This window comes from Prionailurus bengalensis, chromosome C1, assembly GCF_016509475.1.
Source record: "Prionailurus bengalensis isolate Pbe53 chromosome C1, Fcat_Pben_1.1_paternal_pri, whole genome shotgun sequence".
NCBI classification, from domain to species: Eukaryota; Metazoa; Chordata; class Mammalia; order Carnivora; family Felidae; genus Prionailurus; species Prionailurus bengalensis.
In genome coordinates, this window is record NC_057345.1 from 213,290,430 (window position 1) to 213,313,061 (window position 22,632).

General features: G+C 44.8%; 1 protein-coding gene across 2 annotated transcripts in view; it reads right to left on the bottom strand.

Moving 5' to 3' along the window:
- The window catches only part of DNER (delta/notch like EGF repeat containing), a 322,783-nt gene extending 302,439 nt beyond the window's left edge, over positions 1-20,344 (bottom strand). The window contains exon 1 of one of the 2 annotated variants that reach the window (XM_043578058.1): positions 19,940-20,344. In XM_043578058.1, the coding sequence (XP_043433993.1) occupies positions 19,940-20,188 (249 nt within the window). In that variant the 5' untranslated portion in view covers positions 20,189-20,344. The remainder of the gene's footprint in view (positions 1-19,939) is intronic. The other variant, XM_043578059.1, reaches the window with a different exon arrangement.
- Positions 20,345-22,632: the final 2,288 nt, after the last annotated feature.

A 22,632-nucleotide genomic window follows, 5' to 3' on the forward strand; every position in this document is an offset into this window, starting at 1 on the left:
AACGTTAAAAAAAAAAATTTTTAACTCTGTGTGTGTGTGTGTGTGTGTGTGTGTGTGTGTAAGACAGAGAGAAAGACAGAGATTATTTACAGTCCTCCTAAAATATATATTGCAATATTTTGAAACTAACTTATCTTGATATGCTCTCCAATATAAAATATCACCACTAGAAATGAGACAATAGAGATTAATATGGGTAATTAAATTTATACTCAGCCACCACAAAAAGTGCCCCACCAAGAAGTCTCAGTGAGATAGATCATGGCTGCAAAGAAGCAGACAGAGGAATTCATTTTTGGTGACATTCCATTCAAATATGAAGAGACACAAAGAGAAAGGCAGTAGGGTATATTGGGAATCTGTTGACTTCATTCCCAATACCTATTTTCCCTCATTCTAAGAATAGTACCCCAATTTCCTTAAGAAAAGACCTCTTTCCAATCTTGATCCATGCGGTTTAGCTGGGGCACATGACCCCGGCTTTGGCCAATCAGCAGAATCCAACCCCTTAGTCGCAATGATTGGATTAGATGTGCACGCATGACCCAAGTCAGTCCAACCAGACCTAATCTCAGGACTTTAAGAGCAACTAAAGAATAGATGCTTTCTGTTCCTTTAATGCTGCCCCAGAGCTGCCTGGGGTCACTATCTGGAATGTGAGAACAAAGCCAAGGCAGGAAAGCGGGGCTGAGAAGTGGAGGGACTCACGGCCCATGTGATATTAGTTGAGCCCCCTGATACTGCCATGCCTCTGCTTTTCAGTCACATGAACGTACGACTTCCTTCTTGCTTAAGCTATCTGAATTGAGTTTTCTGTTGCTTGCAACCCAAAGAGTTTTAGTTAATACAGACAGCATGGAAAACCTTTGATCTCTCCTGGTCTTCAAACCTCTCTGGTCTTCATTTTTCCCCATCCATAAGATGACAAAATTAGATATCACTTAATCACTCAAGTCCTTATAGGAATGTAAATACATTTAAGCAACTATATTTCTACTTAAAAACCCAAACACTTCGTTGTATTTCTGGTCTGTTCATACTTCCGCAAACACACAGAAATCACAACCACCTTAAAATCAGAACTTCCATTGGCTTTTAGCTGTCATTAATCACATTACTGAACTTTATAAGTGACTGTGTAAGGTAATAATGATTTTAATAAAACTAATTTTATCTTTAGAGGTTTTTTCTATAAGTTAAAATATAAAATCATACTTTCAATAGTTATTTCTGATGGCGTTGGGCAAAGGTATTAAGCCATGCAGAAAAACTGCCTCCAATCCAGATGAAAAAGGTTTTACATTGCAAGTTCATCTCAAAACAATGGCCTGCCCATCTAGCATGGCTCTTGATTGTCAAAAATAAAATGATGTGATGATTACAGTTAATACTGCACCATTCCGATTCATTCCACATAGCGTTCAACTAAGTAGTATGTACTTGAGAACTGTGCTCAGCACCTGGTATGAAGAGTTTTTATTCTATATTAAATGGAGGAGAAAACAGCTGTGATAATGTGAAGAAAGCACTGCATTTGAGGACAGATGACTCCATTCTCAACACCTGCTGTGTGACCTTGGGCACATCACCAAGAATCTCTATCCACTTCAGTTTTCTCATCTATCAAGTAGAGGAAATGCCTCCTCCAAACAATGTGATAATTACAAAACATGAGGGAAGAAACCTCACACATGGTTAGACATGTAAGTAACTGGATATTTCATTTGAATCTGAATGCCCATGAGAACATTTTTATTATAAATCCCCACCCACGCCCATCCCCAGAAGACTGTTCCTGGTGTTTTGAGATTCTGAGCTTAAAGGCTTCGGTGAAGACAGCCCTGGATATGCCACTCCTGACTCTGACATTCATCTCATCGGCTTTCACTTACTTCTGCAAAATTGGAGAACTGGCCAAGATGAATTCTAGAATCCCTCCAAGTGCTGAAAGTCTATGAAATATGGTGCCATTTGTTGGTTCAAAAACTTGGAAACTTCCCAAAGGAAAAGTAAAACTGCCCTCCATACACAAAGGGCAAGGAGAGACCAAAGAATGAGGCAGGCCACTCCAGATGCAGGGGGAAGGTAAATAAGCAAGGGAACTTACATACCAGGCTTGTCGTGGGTGGTAGATCACTGTGTCTACCTGAGAAATCTTACAAGTTTACACAGAGGCTTTAACTAGGTTCAGTCACTGTCCAAATGGTCTGAACAATTCTTTACTCTCTCAAGGCTGCATCCTAGAAAATGGCTCTGACTGCAGGAACAGGGGGCATGATGTATATTCCAAGGGTGGGGAGGGACTGGGGAGCCTTTGATTGCCCGGGTTCAGCTTATGAGTCACCCCACAGTCACGTCCTCTTGATTATCTCCTCCAATACCATTTTAATCATCGCCCATTGACCATTTTAATCAATGGCCATCAGAATGGTGAGCTCCCTAGATTGTTAGCCTTGCAATGAAAAGCAAAGAATGCCATCTCCTCTCCACTCCCAGTTTTCTGCAAAAAGAGCACTTCGCGGTCAGGCTGTGAGTAGGGCAGGCCTGGATGACCCCACGTCATGGGAACAGAGGGATTGGTGGTAAGCAGAGGTTCACACTGAACTCTTGACCTGAGGATTCAATTGTTTTATGAGCTTCTGTGGGCCACAAACTCTCCAGAATTTCCAGAACTGCCATCTCCCTGAAGTTGGTTGGTTTGTATTTGTTTAGTATTGGGGAGAAGGGGGTGCTGTGCCTTAGGAGCCATATCAAGCCTGCAAAACATCCCATTCCCACTCCTTTCCCAAGTGCACTGCCCATCCCCATTCCTGCAGACATTCACCAGGTTCAGGTTGTAGGAATCAAGTTGCCTGGGGATGACTGCTAGGCAACAAGGGATCTCCGGCCGGCCCACCATGCTTTGGCTCATCGTTGGATGCAGGAGATCCCTCCCCACGGCCCACTTGAACTCGTTTACACTGAACTCATTAAAACTAACAATAGAAGTGCTCTACATAAACCCTCATCAGCTAGTTCCTTAACAAACAAGTGAGCTCAGATGATATTATAACCCACAATGACCATTGGAGAGGCTCTGTTTCTCCTTGTAACATACCGAATGTGTCTGATGGGTGCCTGCGCCTAGGAGAGGGGACTACACAGGGTATCTTGAAGGACACCCAACCAGATGTTAAAGCCCTTTCTCAAGCTCTATCCAGCCACTAATGACCCAGATGGCCTTGCACACTTTTTTCTGGCCTCATTTCCTCCTCAGTGAAATGAGGCAATTGGACCGATGACATCTAAGGTCACTTATTCATGGTGGCACAAGTGCCCTGGCAATCTCTCTATTTCTCCCAAAGGAGCTCAGCAGACAATAGGAACTAGATTGAGGCATGAATCACTGGACTGGAGGGGCAGTGCTCAGGCTGAGCCAGAGAAGAGAACTCTCCGTTGACAGGCCCTCCAGAGCCAGCGCCACAGGAAGCTGGGCTCTTCCATGCAATGACCACAGAGTTGGGCAAGCAGAGTGTCAAAGGAAATTAGGGCCACAAACCAGGCCAGGAGTGAACATCTGGGCTGCTGTGTGCCCAGGCAGGGACAATAACAAGACGACGTAAGTCCGGCCTGTGAGTAGAAGCTGCAAGTAGCCATCCAAGGGAGGATCTTGGGGCTCAGGCTGTATAAGAAGATAACACAAATGGAAATCCATATGGGGGTTCCTCAAAAAGTTAAACATAGAATTGCCATATGACCCAGCAATTCTGTTCCTAGTTATATACCCCGAAGAGTTGAAAACGGGTACTCAAACAATTACTTATATAATCATGTTCATAGCAGCATTAGCCACAATGGCCAAAAGGTAGAAATAACCCAAATGAACGGATGAATGGATAAATAAAATGTCATATGTACACACGGTGGAATATTATTCAACCATAAAAAGGAAGGAGCTACTGATACATGCTATAATGTGGATGAATCTCAAATTATGCTAAGTGAAAGACGCCACACACAAAAGGTCACAAATTATATTATTCCATTTGCATGCAATATCAAGAACGGGTAAATTCATAGAGACAGAATGTAGATTGGTGGTTGCCAGCCACCGGGGGGAAGGGAAGATAGGGAGCAACTATTTAATAAGTATAGCATTTCCTTTCGGGGTGATAAAAACATTTTGGAACTAGACAGAGATGTTGATTGCACAACATCGTGAATGTGCTAAAAGCCACAGAATTGTTCACCTTAAAATGGTTACTTTTATATTACGTGAATGTACCTCAATAAAAAAATTTTTTTAGATAATACAGATCCCATGGATATACCTGGGATGATATATAATTCAGGCCACTTGGGATTATGAGAAACCATGGGATATTTCAAGACCTTATTGTCTCTCAACTGTAATACACACAACATCCATCGGTGTTCCTTTCTATGCATTAAGCTTCTTCCCAATGCACCATGGTCAGAGCCTTTTTTTTTAATGTTTATTTATTTTTGAGACAGAGAGAGACACAGTGCAAGCGGGGGAGGGGCAGAGAGAGAGAGGGAGACACAGAATCTGAAACAGCCTCCAGGCTCCGAGCTGTCAGCACAGAGCCCAATGTGGGGCTCGAACACACGAACCGTGAGATCATGACCTGAGCCGAAGTCGGCCACTTAACTGACTGAGCCACCCAGGCGCCCCGGTCAGAGCCTTTAGAATAGAACGCTAGAATTCTCCAGTAAGATGTGCTTTTTTCCAGGTTTCAGGTTAAGAGTTTATGTCAAGAGGCAAACAACCTGTCATCTGGAGGAGCCACGAAGGAAGCAGGTCTCTTGGTGAGTGAGCTCTGGCAAGAGTAAAGACTCTCCATTCTGGGACAGAAGACCCAGCTTTACCGAGGAGGCTGTTTTTAAGGGAATCACAAACATACAAGAGTAGGAAAGTAGGCTCTCAACTTTCCCCAAATTCCCACAGGCTCTGCTTGAAAAACACCTCTTCTAAACATACAAAACATCTCTAAAGACCCTTGCAGGTGAGGGAAGCAAGAGAAACCACATAAATTACAACTGTGATGTTTAAAAAGGGTCAGCTTCATTTTTAGCAGCATTTTTTAACACTATGAAGGTCAAACAGAATACTAACAATTGTTTTTCTTAGGAAACAACAACAACAAAAGAGTGCTTCCCTTTGGGTCAGTACAGCTCCCAAATCCCCACCCCACCCCCTGTGCTACCCTCCCTTTGTAAAAGACAAAAATAATAACATTAAATTTAGCTCTCTCCAACTGAGAGTTTATTTTAGGCCTCATAGAAATGCCAATATTAGTTCTCATTTCTCTGTCTCTATTATTTTCTCATTATGAGGCTTTTCTATAGAAGTAAAAGAGTTCTCTTTTGCACAACCAAAAAAACCAATGGCCAATTTTAAAGAGTGAAAATGAAGCTGCAGGAGCACAAACATTCCTGGTCAGGAGAAAGGAGGTTGTTCTCAGGGCGGGGGGGGGGGGGGGAGGCATGTTAAAAAATATTATATGGAGATTAGAGCAGAAGGGAAATTTGCATTTTGCTGAATATTAAGATGAACCTTTTTCTGCCTAAGCCGGGATGAACAACACTTTTTGTAATCAGACCGTTACACAATCAAGAACTTGTAAGAAATACTCTATTATCCCATAATGCCATTAAAACTAATTTGGTGATTTTAACAAAATACTAAGGAACCCATGCCAATCATTAAAGGAACAACGCACTGAGTATGTCTTTTAAAAGAAGAAGAAGAAGAAGAAGAAGAAGAAGAAAGATCTTAATAAAATGGTTGCAGTGTTTCAGGCTCAAGAAAAAGTCAAGATAAATTACAAGTATTTAAATATGATTTAGGAAGTCCATGCCAGCCCTTCTTAAAATAGTCATAAAGTGGGGCTATATTTAACTGTACATTCCAAAAGACAATAGGATGAGCCTATCAATATAAACCTAGGCCAAAATGGAATTCTTCAAAAGCAAACTCCTGGCTCAAATCAGGTGACTTTCAAAATATTATATAGTGTAGTATTGGTATCAAACATTAGAGTTGTAATTAAAATTAATGAACCACACCGTTGACAAGTTTGGCTAAATAAGAACAAAAACTATAAGCCTCTAAAGAGAGAAACAACGAGCATTAACAGAGCCAAAAGAAAAATGATAAATTAGGGAAAAGAGATTTAAACAGAAAGGACAAGGCTTAATTTCCGTCAATAACAAAGAGCTATTGCAAATCAATGGGAGGAAAAAAAGGTAACCCAAAGGAAAATTAGGCAAAAATAAGAACAGGCAATTCTTAAGAAGTGTTCTCCCTCGGGGCGCCTGGGTGGCGCAGTCGGTTAAGCGTCCGACTTCAGCCAGGTCACTATCTCGCGGTGCGTGAGTTCGAGCCCCGCATCAGGCTCTGGGCTGATGGCTCGGAGCCTGGAGCCTGTTTCCGATTCTGTGTCTCCCTCTCTCTCTGCCCCTCCGCCGTTCATGCTCTGTCTCTCACTGTCCCAAAAATAAATAAATGTTGAAAAAAAAATTTTTAAATAAAAAAAAAAGAAGTGTTCTCCCTCACTTATAATATTTAAAATGCAAAGAGAACCAATGAGATGCCAAGTGTGTCTATCAGTCAACACACACAAGAAGAAAGAAAAATAGGAAAACCCATAAAGACAAAAATGTGGGTAAATAGGCATTCTCATATGCTGTTAGTAAATTGCAAACCTGTCCAACATTTTTGCATAGTAATTTAGCAATATTAGAATATTCAATGATGTGGCTTTTGACATCTATACACATATATGTCACCGTGTGTGTGTATAGTCACTTAAACATTATTTATAAGTGAAAAAATGGAAACAATGTACTTCAGTAAAGACTAAAACATAGTCACACAACCACACAAGGGAATACTATTCAGCCATCAAAAAGAATGAGTTCGCTTTCTGTTTTAAGACATATTCAAAGTAAGATGTTCAAAATAGACAAAGAAAAAGTCACAGAACAGGATTTATAGGATGCTTTTACATCTATACATTATAGTTGCGTGTATAGATGAGTATTTGCATACACTTCATGTATGCTTCTATGTAAAACTACACACCAAAATGCAGACAGTGATTGGTGCAGAAGCATGAGATTAGTAGAAGGGTTGGAAGGAAGATCAGGTAAGTTTACCAATGGGCTTTTTTCACTATATTTTCACAGATTTTAATGCCCTGACATAGTTTGACGGTTGTTCTTTTAACTTTTTTTTTTCAGCATTTATTTATTTTTGGGACAGAGAGAGACAGAGCATGAACGGGGGAAGGGCAGAGAGAGAGGGAGACACAGAATCGGAAACAGGCTCCAGGCTCTGAGCCATCAGCCCAGAGCCTGACGCGGGGCTCGAACTCCCGGACCGCGAGATCGTGACCTGGCTGAAGTCGGACGCTTAACCGACTGCGCCACCCAGGCACCCCTGACGGTTGTTCTTAAAAGGGCCCATGAAGATGTAAAACTATGAGCAAAATCAATGTTTTTAATTCAAGTTAATAAATATTATATATATATATATATATATATATATATATATATATATAATTGTTCTGTTCTATATAATTGTTCTGCAAGAATTTAAAGTGCCATTGATGTACTCTTCAGGAAAATCTCTGGGAATTGGAGTAGGGATTAGTCAAGCCTTTGAGGTAAGGTTGCCAGATTTAGTAAATTCAAAATATAGACTCCCACTTAAATTTGAATATCAGAGAAACAAAGTGTAATATTTGGGAGGCAGGCAGAATAAACTTAGAAGACTCACACAACCTGATTTCAAGTCTTACTGTGAAACTATAGTAACCAAGACAGTATGGAATTGGCAAAAAGATAAATACATAAAGTCAACAGAGGGGTGCCAGGGTGGCTCAGTCAGTTAAGAGCCCAACTCTTGATTTCAGCTCAGGTCATGATCTCACGGTTTGCAAGTTTGAGCCCCACATCGGGCTCCACACGGACAGTATGGAGCCTGCTTGGTATTCCCTCTCTTTCTCTGCCCCTTCCACACACTCCCTGTCTCAAAATAAATAAATAAACTTAAAACAAAGAAAGTCAATGGAATAGAATAGAGTCTAGAAATAGACCCACATACTATGGTCAAACGATTCCAATAAAATTTCCAAGATAATTCAGTGAAGATAGTCTTGTCAACAAATGTCTCTAGAACAACTGGATAGCATGTGCCAAAAGTGAATAAAAATTACCAATACACTGCACCACACACAAATATCATCTCAAACTGGGTCAGAGACCCAAGTCTAAACTTCAAACAATACAATTCTAGGAGAAAACAGAAGGAAATCTTCATGACCTTAGGTCAAAGATTTCTTAGAACACAGAAAAGCACAAACCACAAAAGGAAACAATTAATAAACTAGACTTCATCAATACTTAAAAACAGCCCTTTGAAAGACACTGTTAAGAAAATGAAAACACAAGCCACAGATTAGGAGAAAATATTTGCAAGCCACATATCAAATCAAGGATTTGTACTCAAAATATAGAAAGAACTTTGTACCCATCAAAGGAGAAGCATAGATGGCAAATGCATATTTTTTTAATGTTCAAAATCATTAACCATTAGGAAAATACAAATTAACATCACAACGTAAGAATACTACACATCTGTTAGAACCGCTAAAATCTAAATCACCCAAAACACCAAGAACTGGTAAGGACGTAAGCAACTGAAACTCTCACTTGCTGCAGATAAAAATGCACAATGCTGTAGCCATCCTGGAAAACAGTCTGGCAGCTTCCTATAAAATTGAACTTGCACTTACCACACGACCCAGTAATCCCGCTCCTGGGTATTTACTTGAAACGAAAATGGTGTGCCTGCTTAACGACCTCCACGTGAACGTTTATGGCAGCTTTCTGCACAATCACCAAAAACCGGAAACAATCCACATGTCGTCAGTTGGTGAAAGAACAAACAATACTATATCCATGCAACGGAATACTATGCAGTAATAAAAAGAAACAAATGCTGGATACATACCACCACATGGCTCAATCTCAAAAGCACACATATTGTATGATCTCATTTATATGATATTATGGAAAAGTAAAGCCATAAAGGCAGAAATCAGACCGACGGTGGCCAGAGGCATGAGGTTAGAGACAGAGTTCACTACAAAGGGGCATAAGGAAATGTATGGGGGTGATGAGCTGTTCCATACCTTGATTACGGTGGTAGTTATAGAACTGAATGCTTAAAAGGGTGAATCTCACTGTATGTGAGTTATAACTTAATGGGAAAAAAAGAAAGAAAAAAGTCTGGAAACCCTTTGTACAAGGAACAACACGGAGGTCAGTTTGAAGTTAGAGGTTTTGTTTTTCTTTTCGCGGTTCCTGCACAAAGTCTTCCCTTTCTAAGGTAATATACTGAGGAGATATTTAACACTTTGCCTGCTCTAATACATTCCATGTTGCTTGAAAATTAAGCATGATAGCCAAATTATATATAGAAAGAGCCCAAATGTCATCAACTGATGATAAAGAAGATGTGGTATATATACACAACGTGAGATCAAAAAGAATGAAATCTTGCCATTTGCAACAACGTGGGTGGAACTAGAGTGTATTATGCTAAGGGAAATAAGTCAGAGAAAGTCAAATATTATGATTTCACTCATATGTGGAATTTAAGAAACACAACAGATGAACATAGGGAGAGGGAAGGAAAATAAGATAAAAAGAGAGAGGAAGGCAAACCATAAGAGACTCTTCAATACCGAGAACAAACTGAGGGTCGCTGGAAGGTGGAGGATGGGTTAAATCAGTGACGGGCACCAAGGAGAGGCACTTGTTGGGATGAGCACTGGGTGTCACGTGTAAGTGATGAATCCCTGGGTTCTACTCCTGAAACCCATACGACACTGTATGTTAACTAACTTGAATTTAAATAAAGAAATTTTTTTAAAAATTAAGCACGCAGTTTTTCTTTAATGAAGAACACATGTCAACAATCTAACCTGAATGTCACGGGAGACTGGCCATCCCCCTCACTGGGTGCGCTTCCATCTGGGCAGAAATCAGCCCATTTACTACAGACTCTGGTTCTGATTTCCCGTGAAAAAAAGTACTAGCTCGTTTTCATCGCTCGTGATTACTTCCGCCACAGGGTGCCTTCCGTGAAGGAGTTTCAATTTGCCTCTGAAGCCCAAAGGGGATGACAAATGTTTCTTTAAATTAACTATAAGCAGCAGGTAAAGGCCAGCATTGAAATTCTAAAGGATGTGCTAGCTTTCAGGAACTGCTAGCAAAGATAGCAGACATGTTTCTCTTCTCAAGAGGCGATTTCTTTTAAATACACTTATTTCGTGTCTCAAATCCTCGCTCTTCTTTAAGAGCCTTATGCTTTTTCTCTCTCTTGAAGAAAGAAAAACCGTACCATTGTACAAACGCAGAGCATCCTTATAGAAACTAAAACTGCCAGAATGGGGGGCATTACCCCTGCTTCCTCTCCTGGTCCCCTGGGGCACTCACGTTCAAGGTCATAAACATGGCACAGTTTGAGGGAAGTGCAGTACAGTAGTAATAAAACACTCTACTCGAAGCCACAGCGCCAGGGCCCAGATCGCCCACTGTCACCGAGCGGTGTGACCCCCAGGTAAGTTTCCTTAGCCATCCACTTGTATAAAAATAGTCTGTATGGTCAGAGCTTGTGGGAGGGCTTCACGAGCTACTCCCCTTAATCTTTCCAACCTTCCTATTTATGAGTGAGGAACCAGGGTAAAGAAACCTAATAAGCTTATCAGTGGGCATAGATTCTAATCTCTAAATTCACACCCCAGCTCCTGACAGCTACCATTTCCTCTGCCTCCTGCCTCCTTGCAAACCGGCCATAACCTTAACGTCCAAACACGTTAAACCAAGGCCTGATGGGCAATGAAAAGCTAAAGTCTGTCGAGGATGATTCCTGGGATTAAAGCAATCTGAAGACAACAAGGGTTTTGTTTATCTGTCCATGTGTCTCTCTGCCCTGGAACCTGGCTGTAGACACCCTTCAAAGAGAAGGGACCGGGGGAGGAAGAAAAAAGGGGGAGCAAGGAGGACCAGCCTTTAGATAAGTCAAATACAGTAAAACCTTGCAGCGTGAGTAACTTGTTCTGTGCGTGTTCCGCAAGATGAGCAAACATTTCTAATAAATTTTAATTTGACGAACGAGCGATATCCTGTAATACGAGTAGCACGTGATGCCCCAAAGTCACATGATCACAACTGAACCCATGGTTCTTGAAATTCACTTTGATATACAAGTGCTTTGGGTTACAAGCATGTTTCCAGAATGCTCTATTTTAAAAAAATTTTTTTGATGTTTATTTTTGAGAGAGACAGAGTGCGAGTGGGGGAGGGGCAAAAAAAAGAGAGACACACAGAATCTGCAGGAGGCTCCAGGCTCTGAGCTGTCGGCACAGAGCCCGATGCAGGGCTCGAACTCACGGCTGCGAGATCATGCTCTGAGCCGAAGTCAGTCACTCAACCGACTGAGCCACCCACGCACCCCTACATGTTTCCAGAACGAATTATGCTCACAAACCAAGGTTGTACTGTAAATGAAAATGCAAAGGTAAATTCTTTCCAACATTTACAGAAATATTCGGCAAACATCTTCCCTTGTCAAGGACCAGATAAATATCTTCAGCTTTGTGGGCCATCATATCGTCACAACTACTCAACTTCGTCGCTGGAGCTCCTAAGCAGTCACAGACAATACTTAAAAGCACGGGTGTGGCTGTGTTCGATAAAACCTTATTGATGGACATCGAAATTTTAATTTCCCATATTTTCATGCATCGCAAAATATTACTCTCGTTTTGATTTTTTTTCCAACCATGTAAAAACGTTAAAATCCATTGTTAGCTCTTAGCGTGGAGGGGAAGGAGAGACACGACGTGGACTGTCCTTTGCCCACCCCTGATTTAATTCGTAAGAAAAGTATTTTGAAAAGAAAGCTTTATTAGGGGATTAGAAGCCAAGGCTACTGCAAAGGATTTACTGAAAACTATCATGCACTGCCCAGAACAGACCTGGAACTAGGGAAAGTTATTAAACACGCTAAATCTGTCTTCATGTGCTTTCCTAATCCTCACCAGTGTCCCTCCCCGTGTGCCTAGATCTGCCCCATGGTGCCCAGTGCCCTGAGGGTGCCCACAGTTGCATCCCACTGAAGCCACTTGGTTATTCAGCAGTATTTGTGGGGCACCTACTATGTGCAGCCCCTGCACTGGATACCTGTCAGTCGTCTAGTTGCCCGTCCCTGTCTTGGGTCCTGTTCTGCCCTCACTCGCCCTGGGGAGCAGGGAGGAGTGATGAAGGAAGCCTCTTCTCTTGAAGACACTCCCTAAGACTCACATCATGAATGTTGACGGAAGACAGGTTAGTGTTCAAATAAAGCAGTGAACAACTCCATAAAAGTCTAGGCCAGAGCACATGCTCAGTTCACATTGTTCTCTGTTCTTGGCACCCACTTGGTCAGTGGAGTACAGAGGAGGAACCGACCAACAGAAGTGAATGCTGTGCGGAGTCAGCACCAGACTCCAAGCCTTCTAGCATCTGATACATCAGAACCAAAGAAATGAATCTCTACTGATGGAATTTCGGTCTCTTTGGAAGTCAGGTAGGAAACATTTTTTTTTTCTTTTTGGTCCAAGGGAAAGGGCTTTCTAAGCTCCCCACTTTTGTAAAGAAAGGCATGAAATAAATAAGATTCCTATTGTAGGTGTGCACAATAGCTTTTTATTGGGTGCCTCCTGGGCTATTAGTGGGCCAGATACGTTTCCAAGCTACGACAGCCTGTAAGGTCGGCATCAGGATTCCATGAGGAAACCAAACCACAGGACAATGAGTTACTTATCCAATGCACTCAGAGCTGGATTCCAATGCACACTGGGCTCTTTCCACTCCAGAACACATCATCCATCAGGCTCCTTCGTGGAGACTTCCAGTCTACTTTGAGATGCAAACCCCTGCCATTTGAGGAGAACGTGGGCGAGGAATGCCAGGCCCTTCGCAACTGGATGCTCTTCTGGTGAGAATGAGCGAGAGCAGGTGTGACTGCATTTGCTTTCTCTGCGTGTGCTACATGCTAGGCAGGGGGTCGGGGGAGGTTGCGGGGAGTCGATGAGGGTCTAGCAGGCACGTCTCACTCCTGGTCATACAGAATCACCTGGACAGCATTTAAAAATCACCAGTGCCCGGGCTCCGCCTGAGACCAGTTCAGTCAGAATCTGGGGGAACAGGGGACAGTTGGACACAGGCACTCATCTTTGTGAAAGCTCGCAGGGGATTCTTAGAGGCAGCCAGGGTTGGAGGCCAGCTGTGTGGGTGAGGGGAGCATCACGGAAGGAGGAAGGGGTAAATATAAAGAAATTCTGTCCACAAAACTTTGCTGTGTTATTGGATTTTCTGTTTGGGGGACAAGAGTCTGTAGTCCCTGCCACTGGGTTAAACAGCTCTGACCACAGCTGCCTACTGAATCCATAAGGAGATCTAAAAATACAGCTCGGGCATTCTGCTTTCTGACTCGAATGCCCTTCAGCTGCAGATAGGTTTTCTTTCCTGTTCGATGCTTGTGAAACGTGGCCATAAACAAGGCCATTTTGGATGGTACCATGTCACAAGAGAAGCTTAAGCAAAGAAGCTAAAGACAGAATGTGTTTTTGTCAGGTGGCCAAGCTGACAAAAGTGATGTTTCCTAAGAATGCACTAGATAAACACAACAGGAAAATAACTTCATTTTAACAGCACCAAGAAAAGCAACTGTTTTTCTTTTACTGAAATTGTTATAGGATTTTAACTCACTCGTTTCAAAGGAAAATGAGGTGACTGAGAATTTTCTGAGAAATTATTCATTTATTTCAGAATAAAAAGAGGCACACATTTATCAAAATTTTAATATAACAAATTGTTCCTTTTTTATATTTAGATTTTAGCATAATGCATCCAAGGAGGGAGAAAAAGCTGAGCCCGTTCACTGAAGATGATCACAGGCACGGAATAAACTGCCTGTGAGCCTATATAATCCTATTCTATATGGAAATTTTATAATCCTTTTTCTTGGGATTAAGTTGTATTTGTGCAACATTTTACTTTTCTAAAAAATGTGTTAAAATTCATTCTCCCATAGTTCTTTCCACTTATTGATAAAACTTCCCCATATTCCCATTTGTGAATTTCATCTTTTCTATAAAGAAAAGAAGGCAAACACATTAGTCCATCGTAGAGGTATGAACACTGAGGTTCAAGGTTGACAGAAAATCCAGAGAAAGAAGCGATGTCTCTTGACCCCTCCGCTAATATTGGACATGTTGCACACAATGCCATGTGAGTTTGTGAGCATGCATGTGTGAGTTTGTGTGCATGTGTTTGTGTGCACGTGAGTTGTGTGCATGCGTGCACGTGAGCTTATGTGTGCATGTGTGTGCAAAAAGTCCACTAGAGAAAACTAATGCTGTGCAAAGAGCCAGAATTCTCTTTTGTTCGTTAGCAGCCTCCGATCGAAAATGGATTCATCAGAAACAGAACCACTGTTTCAAGTCAGCATGTTTAATCAGAAGAGAGGATCCTAGAATCAGCTTTGTGAGTAAAATTAACTTGCATAAAAAGCAGCTATGCAAGCCCCTTTTCTCTCCAAGTGCAGACATTGACACATTTCCTTATAATCCCAAAGGATAAGATTCCTAGGGAACATGCAAGGAGGAAACAAACAGGTGTCTGACAGCTTGAATACTTGGCAAAGAATTATTTCATGATAATAAAAAAAAGTTTTACAAACAAAAGAACACAAATTAAAATAATTCAAATAATCCCTACTTTGGCCCAACAGAACGGAAGAAAAGAAAAACTGGCCCGGCCACTGTGCCTCTGATACCTACCTGCTTCGCCAAATGAACCCGAAAGGTGAGAAGAACAGTCTCAATCCTTTAGAAGTTGAAGATTTTTTCAAACCCACCAGAAATATTTGTATTTCTTTTAGTTAGTGCCCATTTGCTTGTCATCATGGGAAAATAACTTCAGCTAGGACCCAGAATTCTAACTCTGAGGTGAAAGTCCTACTTTGTATGTGGCATAAGAATTTGCTGTCATGGTCATTCCTGTGGCCTTTTACCCCAGCTGGACAGAGCCACTCAAGGTCGGTGTTTTAGAGCAGAACCGGACTCAAATCACGTTATCTTCTTTTTACTGACAACACTCCAAGAGGTCATAGCCCTTGCTTCAGGTCCCACAGCTTAATGGCGGGACCAAGGCTGGACTTTAAACTCTACAGCTCTGCATCAAGCCAGCCACCTGGTTCAAAAGCCAGCTCTACCCTTTGCCAGCTGTGTGACCTTGGGCCGGTCATGTAACTTGTTTGCACTTTACCTACATAACAGGACAGTAGCTGCACCCAGCTCATAGGACACTGTGAAGACTGGTGAGTTACATCTGTAAAGCCCCCAAAACAGTGCCGGTGCATGGAAAGTGCTTGTGAAAAGACTTAGCAACCATCATCACCACCACCACCATCATCACCCTCACTATCATCACCACCACCATCACCACCATTGTCATCATTATCACCGTCATCATCATCACCATCATCACCACCACCACCACCATCAACACCCTCACTATCGTCACTACCATATTCACCATCGCACCATCATCATCACCACAACTACCATCACCCTCAGTATCATCACCATCACCACCACCACCATCATCACCATCATCACCATCAGCATCATCACCACCACCATCATCGCCATCATTATAATCACTACCATCACCACCATTGTCACCATTATCACCGTCATCATCATCACCATCATCACCACCACCACCACCATCAACACTCTCACTATCATCACCACCATATTCACCATCACACCATCACCACCACCTTCATCGCCATCATCACCACCACCATCGCCATCATCACCACCACCATCGCCATCATTATAATCACTACCATCCCCACCATTGTCGTCATTATCACCATCAACATCATCACCATCATCACCACCACTATCATCATCACTATCATCAATATCGTCATCATCGATCATCATCATCATGTCTGTGTAGGGTAGATTTCCATATATATTTTTAGAATCTATTGAACCCTCATGATTTACTATGTTTAAGTATGATAGAGGACTTAGAAAATAAGTATTCTTAAAATACATACATACATGTTGTATGATTTTCAGGGCAATCAAAATGCTAGATCTTAGATTGGTCATTCAGTCAAAATGAGTTTCAATTTCTACATCTGACAAGAGATGACGACACCTGTTCTATCTACCTCATACAGTTAGGTAATAAGTATATAAAATGTGTGCAAAAGTTCAAAAAGATGGGAAAGAGGTGGAATTTATGGAGGAACTATGGGTGCTTGGTGATTTACAACATATAATGAATTTAATCTTCCCCAAAACGCTGTTGGGGATATCCCACAGACAGGATGGTCACCCACTCAAAATTTGGTTTGAATGTCAAGACTGAAAATGCCACACACACACCAGCAGGGTATGAACAGGTTCTTGCTCACACAACGGGGCTTTCTGGGGAGATCAGGCAGCTCCCACATTGGTCACCGGTTGCTTAAGAAAAAAGGGAAAGGAGGGTAGCTCAGTTGGTTAAGCAATGGACTTCGGCTCCGGTCATGATCTTACGGTTGGTGAGTTCGAGCCCTGCGTGGCGCTCTATGTTGACAGCTCAGAGCCTGGAGCCTGCTTTGGATTCTGTGTCTCCCTCTCTCTCTCTGCCCCTCCCCCACTCACGCTCTGTCTCTGTCTCAAAAATAAATAAACATTTAAAATTTTTAATTTATAAAAAGGGAAAGGAAACGAGGTGGGGGGGGGGGGGTAACTGCAGACAGGGGAGGGCCAGTAGAGCCTGGGCGGGTCTTGCAGGGTGTGAACGCCTCCCAAGCACCCAGGCTTTCTCAGCTTGCCCTGATGTGGTGCAGAAGCAAAGAAAGTGGGGTGATACTGAAAAGCTGTCGGCAGTCACACGTCAAAAAGCCAAATCAGACTCTTTATCACAAACCCTGTGAGGTAGGTCTCATTCCCAAAGATGAGGAAACTGAGGCTCAGCCAGTTTAGATCACCTGTCACAGCAGGTTTATCTGTGGCCCACACATCCTGCCTTCACATCACACAGTTCCCAGATCCCATGAGTTCCTGTCACCGGCTGACGCCAGAAGCACTGCCTGGATCCATGGGCTTGCACAGTCAGTCAGCAGACCACAGGCTGAAAACAGCCTTAATCCATTTTAATCCTGACTAGTGGTTTAGGACTTTCTTAATTTTCTTGAAAAAAAAAAAAAAAGGACAAAGAAAGAAGGAAAAGAAGAGAGAGAGAAAGAAAGAAAGAAAGAAAGAAAGAAAGAAAGAAAGAAAAAGAAAGAAAGAAAGAAAGAAAGAAAAGAAACAAAACTTCAGAGTTAGGTTCTATTGTTTCCACTGCTAACACTGTCTTTGCGATTGGGGGTGGGGGTGACACTCTCTGTTTAAAGGTTTCTCTTCACATACAGGTAAAATTCCATTTCCAATGTATCCAGTGAGTACCAGCTTCTATTTCAGCAACCACCAGGCTGCAGTGGCCAACATCCACTTCCCTTATCTGTAATTGAGTATGTGTAAGGGTTTGGGGTTTTTTTTTTTTCCCCTCTGTTTATCTTCTCTGTTGAGATTGCCTTTGAAAATGAGTCTTGAGAACTATTGCAAGATCATGAAAGATTAAGTTAAAATGGTCAGGAATCAATTTTGTAAGGGTTATAAGGCTCTGAATCATCTCAGTTAAGTTCTTCCGGATAACCAAGCCAGATCGGGTTCCAAATTTGCTATCTCTCCTGTTAGAATTACAGTTATTTTGGCTCTCTCTCCAACGGGGAACTCAGAACACCCAGCGTTGCTTCTCCTCAGGTGGGCAGCACTCTGTAGCTGACACTGCCTGGAATGGGAGCTCTACAAGAAACCCAAATCCGTCTTGAACCACTTGGTTCTGCAGTATTTATGTATCTGTGACTCTTTTCTGAATGAATTACATTATATATCACACCACTACGTAAGACAAAATATATATATATATTTGTGCTTCTCTGTTAGTCATCTAGGAAACACTGCAGGGGTCTCGGCCTTTCTTGAAGATTTCTTATAATTTTTGAGTCACGCACACACACACACACACACACACACACACACACACACACAAATCTCAGAGTTGGGTTAAATTCCCAATGCCCAGCTTTTCTTCCCCTTTACTCAAACTCGAGGACACACTAACCTGCCTTCTCCTGTCCATCCCTGCTATACTCTGAGTCCAAATCAACTATTTCCTTCAAGGATAGAATTCAGACATGTAAATATATCAGCAGTTTGATAGAAGCATTCAGGCAACTCATTTCTTCACAAAAGTCACATGAATCATCAAACAACAGGGGAAATTAGCCGGCAAGATTTTGTCCTGATGGTTAGAAAGGCTCCAACAGCAAATTCCCCAAAGAGTCGTCATGTCCCCGATCCACTCCGGATGGCCATACCACACACACTCAGCAGCAGCATCTCTGCGAGGGAATTAAAGCTTATTGGAACCAGTTAACAAAGGACACAACACTGAAGAGACAGATTCACCGATAATTTGCTACCAAAGAAAAAAAATCTAGGGAATAGCAAAAATTCTGGCTGTCAAGGTCAAGCGTCTCAATCCCGTTTACCTCTATTTAAAAAACAAAAAAAAAAAACAAAAAAAAATCAAAGCTCATCTCATCTCATCTCATCTGTGGTCTTTCTTCCCCACAGATAGAAGAGTCCATTTGGGCATTCTCAAAGTAACTCTTGGAGCATTTTATAAAATTTTCATGAAAACAAACTCCTGCACTCCAAATGTATGAAAGAAAGCATTTGCTCCCAAATATGTTCCACATTCACCTGGTTTAACTGAAGAATTCCAGAGAAGTTTGTTATTTGCCCCCGCCCTGGAGTGGAGACTTGGGCATTTTCTTTCTACTCGCCAACATGACATTACCGAAACGCCTATTCGGAAATGTTGGTGTTTAGGTCAATAGATGTCACCGAGCTTTAGCATATACCCAGCCTCATTTATTATTTTCTACCAAATTCTCTCGTGAATCCCAAATCCATGCGCGGCCGCTGGCCACCTCCCATCCCTCGCGCCGCCCCGCGCTTCCTCGAAGCTTCCCAGTGCCCTGCTCATGCCCTGGCTGGCCGCCCCAAGCGTCCGGCCCGGAGGGCGACAACCCGGGCCGCACGCACAATGTCGCCTCCAACCCGTCCGACAGTTGCAACATTCCCCCCTAAGCCCAGAAGGGGCAGGCCGCGGGAAGGCAGCTGCCCTCTCGGCCTCCAGCTGCCTTGTCAGAGCCCTTAAGGCTGGAGGAAAGGAAAGGAAAGTGTCCGACCACCTGGCACGGAGCCCGCCATCACCCGACTCCCATACCGCGCACCCTCGACACGCGCAGGGTCCAGCGGGACTGGCGGCAGGGGCCACCCGGACGCTGAACACCTTGCGGGAGGGGGTGACGCTCGGAGCTGCCAGGCAAGCACCGAGACCCCGCTCGAGCGGAGCGTGGCTCGGCTTGGCCCAGGAGGGGCGCGCCACTTGGTGGCCAATGGTCGTGCCAGGAGTACCGAGGCTGGGGTGGCTGCCAGGCCCTGGAGCGGCACGCCCTGAGAGCCCCAGGCGGCACTGCCGGAGCACTGGGGTGGGCAGGGAAGAGGCGCTTGCAAGGTCGGCCAGGGGTCCGCGCCCACGCGGGCCGAGAGGCCGGATCCATCCCCTCCGGGAAGCAGGAGAAGCTGGTGTCGAGCACGCTGGAGCCCCGCTCGGGGCAGCGCGCAGCGGCCGGCGGGGAGAAGCCGCTGGTCCCCGGCCGGCGCCCCGCCCCACGCCCGCCGACTCCACTCACCTGGCAGTTGGCCCCGGAGACCCCGGCGGGGCAGGTGCAGCTGTAGCCGGGCTCGCCCGCGGGGCCCGGGGTGCACACGCCCCCGTTCCGGCAGGGCTGCGCGGCGCACGGCCCTAGCGCGGGCAGGGGCGCGGAGGGAACCGGGCTGGCCAGGCAGCCGCCGCGGGGCCCCGCGCCGAGCATCAGGAGCAGCAGGGCCGACGCGGGCAGCAGCTGCGCACCGGGCGCCGAGGCGCGGCGGGGCGGCATGGCCGACCGAGTGGGCGCGGGAGCGGGAGCCGGAGCTGGGGCGCGGCGGCGGCGGCGGCGGCGGCGGCGGCGGCGGCGGCGGCTGGAGCGACGGCGGCTGCTGGAGCGACGGCGGTTCCGGCGAGGGCTGCTCCGCTGGGCCGGGCGCCTCCTGCAGCTGCTGGGATCCGCGGTTCCCGGGGCAACGGCGGGCGGGGCTTGAGGGGCGGGGCAAACAGGGGCGGGGCTCCGGGCGGGGGAGGAAAGGGGCGTGGGGACCCTTCGCCCCGCGGGGAGTTGGGGCAGGAGGCGCGCAAAGGTCGCCCCGGGCCCCCAAGCCTGAGGGGTGCGATCGGAGTCGCGGGCGTGTCCAAAGAGCCCCGAGGGAAGCGGCGGCGGCGCGGGCCCGGCGGGGAGCTAGGCGGTGCTGGGGAAGGGAGGGGGTGGAGGGGTCAACGCCTGCGTGGGGAGGACTTCACGGGCCCCCAGGTGCCCAGCGGCCGAGCGGAGGGCGAGGCGGCGGAGGCTCGCAGCAACCGCCCGCGGCCTCTTGGCGCAGAATCGGTGGGACCGCTGCGGTGCCCGGCCTTAGCTCAGTCCCCGGGCTACTCTTCCCCCTCCCACAACACTCCCCCAGCACGCACAGCCCCCTCCCCGCGCCGCCCCCGAACCCCAGAGCCCCAACACCAGCTCCACCGCTGGGCTTGCGGGGAACAGCCCGGCCGTGGGCTCAGCGGGCCCCGGCCCTTGTCCTTGGTGCTGACCGAGGAGTGTCCCTTCTCTCGGGCCCTTTCCCGAGGGCGGAGCCGGCCGTGCCGCTCAGAAACGTCTGACTGTGGCGTGTGAGAGCTGGAAGAGACCTCAGGAGCAGTGTCCAACCCTGTCGTTGAGCCGACGAGGAAACTGAGGCCCAGACAGGCTGGACTGGAACCCAGTGGGTCACTTGACTCCCAGCCCGGAACGCTGTCAAGTCTTCTGAAAGAGCAGTTCAGAAGCGCAGGTTCACAAAGGCCCTGCCAGGCAGTATTTACTAGGGAGCTCTGGGTAAAAGGAACATCCACCGCGACCTACTTGGGGGAGGATGCTCTTCTAAACGTCCCGGTTAGGCTGGCTCATGTTTGGACAGCCAAGAAGGCCAATTTCCACTGAGCAAACGCAACGGGCTTTGTCTCCACCACCTGACCTTTCACAGCCTCTGTGAATAGCCTCTGTGTATAGACTCCCAGGCACTTGTTACCTTGTTTTCACGGTAACCTCCTGAGAAAAGAAATGTGACTCTCTTGGATTGACAGTTGGGCAATTTTTTTTTTCTTTTAGGGCACACGAAAATAGTTCTGTGAAAAGCTGGGCAAATAAGAAAGTAAAGAATCCACATGAATTCATGCACGGAGGTGCCACAGATGAGCAACCAGGAGCTGCTAAAAATCTCCAGTTAACCCAGGAGTCTAACGGGACAGTCTCTCCCCATCCTGCTCGGATTCGGGAGCAAATGTCAGGGGTTCGTGCTGAGGAAGATGCCTGAAATTCATGTGGTCATTACAGGAAATCACTAAAACCTAGATGGAGCTGCCCGCAGCAGCGGGAATTCAGACCTCCAAGTGGATCAAACAGTTACTACATTTTGCCTCACACCCGCAGTCTTTTATCGGAGACTTCCTCTTCCAAAAAAAAAAAAAAAAAAAAAAAAAAAAAAAAAAAAAAATCTGAATTTTGTACCACGCCAGCACCCTCTGCTGGTAACTAGTCTCACCATTCAGGTGTTTCTTCCACTTTCTGTGCCCCCTGGAAGATGCATTCTTTCCTGAAACTCACTTCTCTGATCTTAAATCCTGAAAAAATGTGCTCGTGCTGGTGCTGTTCACTCCCTTCCATCAAGACACACACTCAAATGAAGTGTAAAGAAGTTTGTAAGGTAATTAAAAATCACACTTCAGCTTATGATATCTTTGCCAAAGCAAAATTTTTGTGTGTGAATTTTGTACGACTTTGAAATAATGGAGGAACTAACACTGGCTTTATTTTCTGGATGCTGATTTCTGAATTTTCCAGATAATGTTTGGCGCTGTAAAAGTATTCTTCCTTTAATCATTAAAAAACATATTACAGCAGAGACCATACAAGACCATTTCATTTTTCTCCAAGCTAAAAAGAAGGACTAAATCTCCCAGTCTCCTTGCTTATAGGTGGAGCCATGTGATTAGTTCTGAACAATAGAACATAGGGTTTTGTGCCCTGGCCCCAAGACATCCACACTAAATACTATGCAACTATATTATTAGTAGTCCTCTTCTCATTCTCAAAAAAGTGGGTCTTTTTTTTTTTTTGGTTTTGAAGGCTGATTTAGTACTTGACTGACAGTTTCCAACCATCTGCAAATACCCAGCTGAAGAGTCCAACTAATATATTACCTTGTCTTATTAACAGAAGTTATTAAAACAATGTTGGATCTATGTTTACATAAAAGC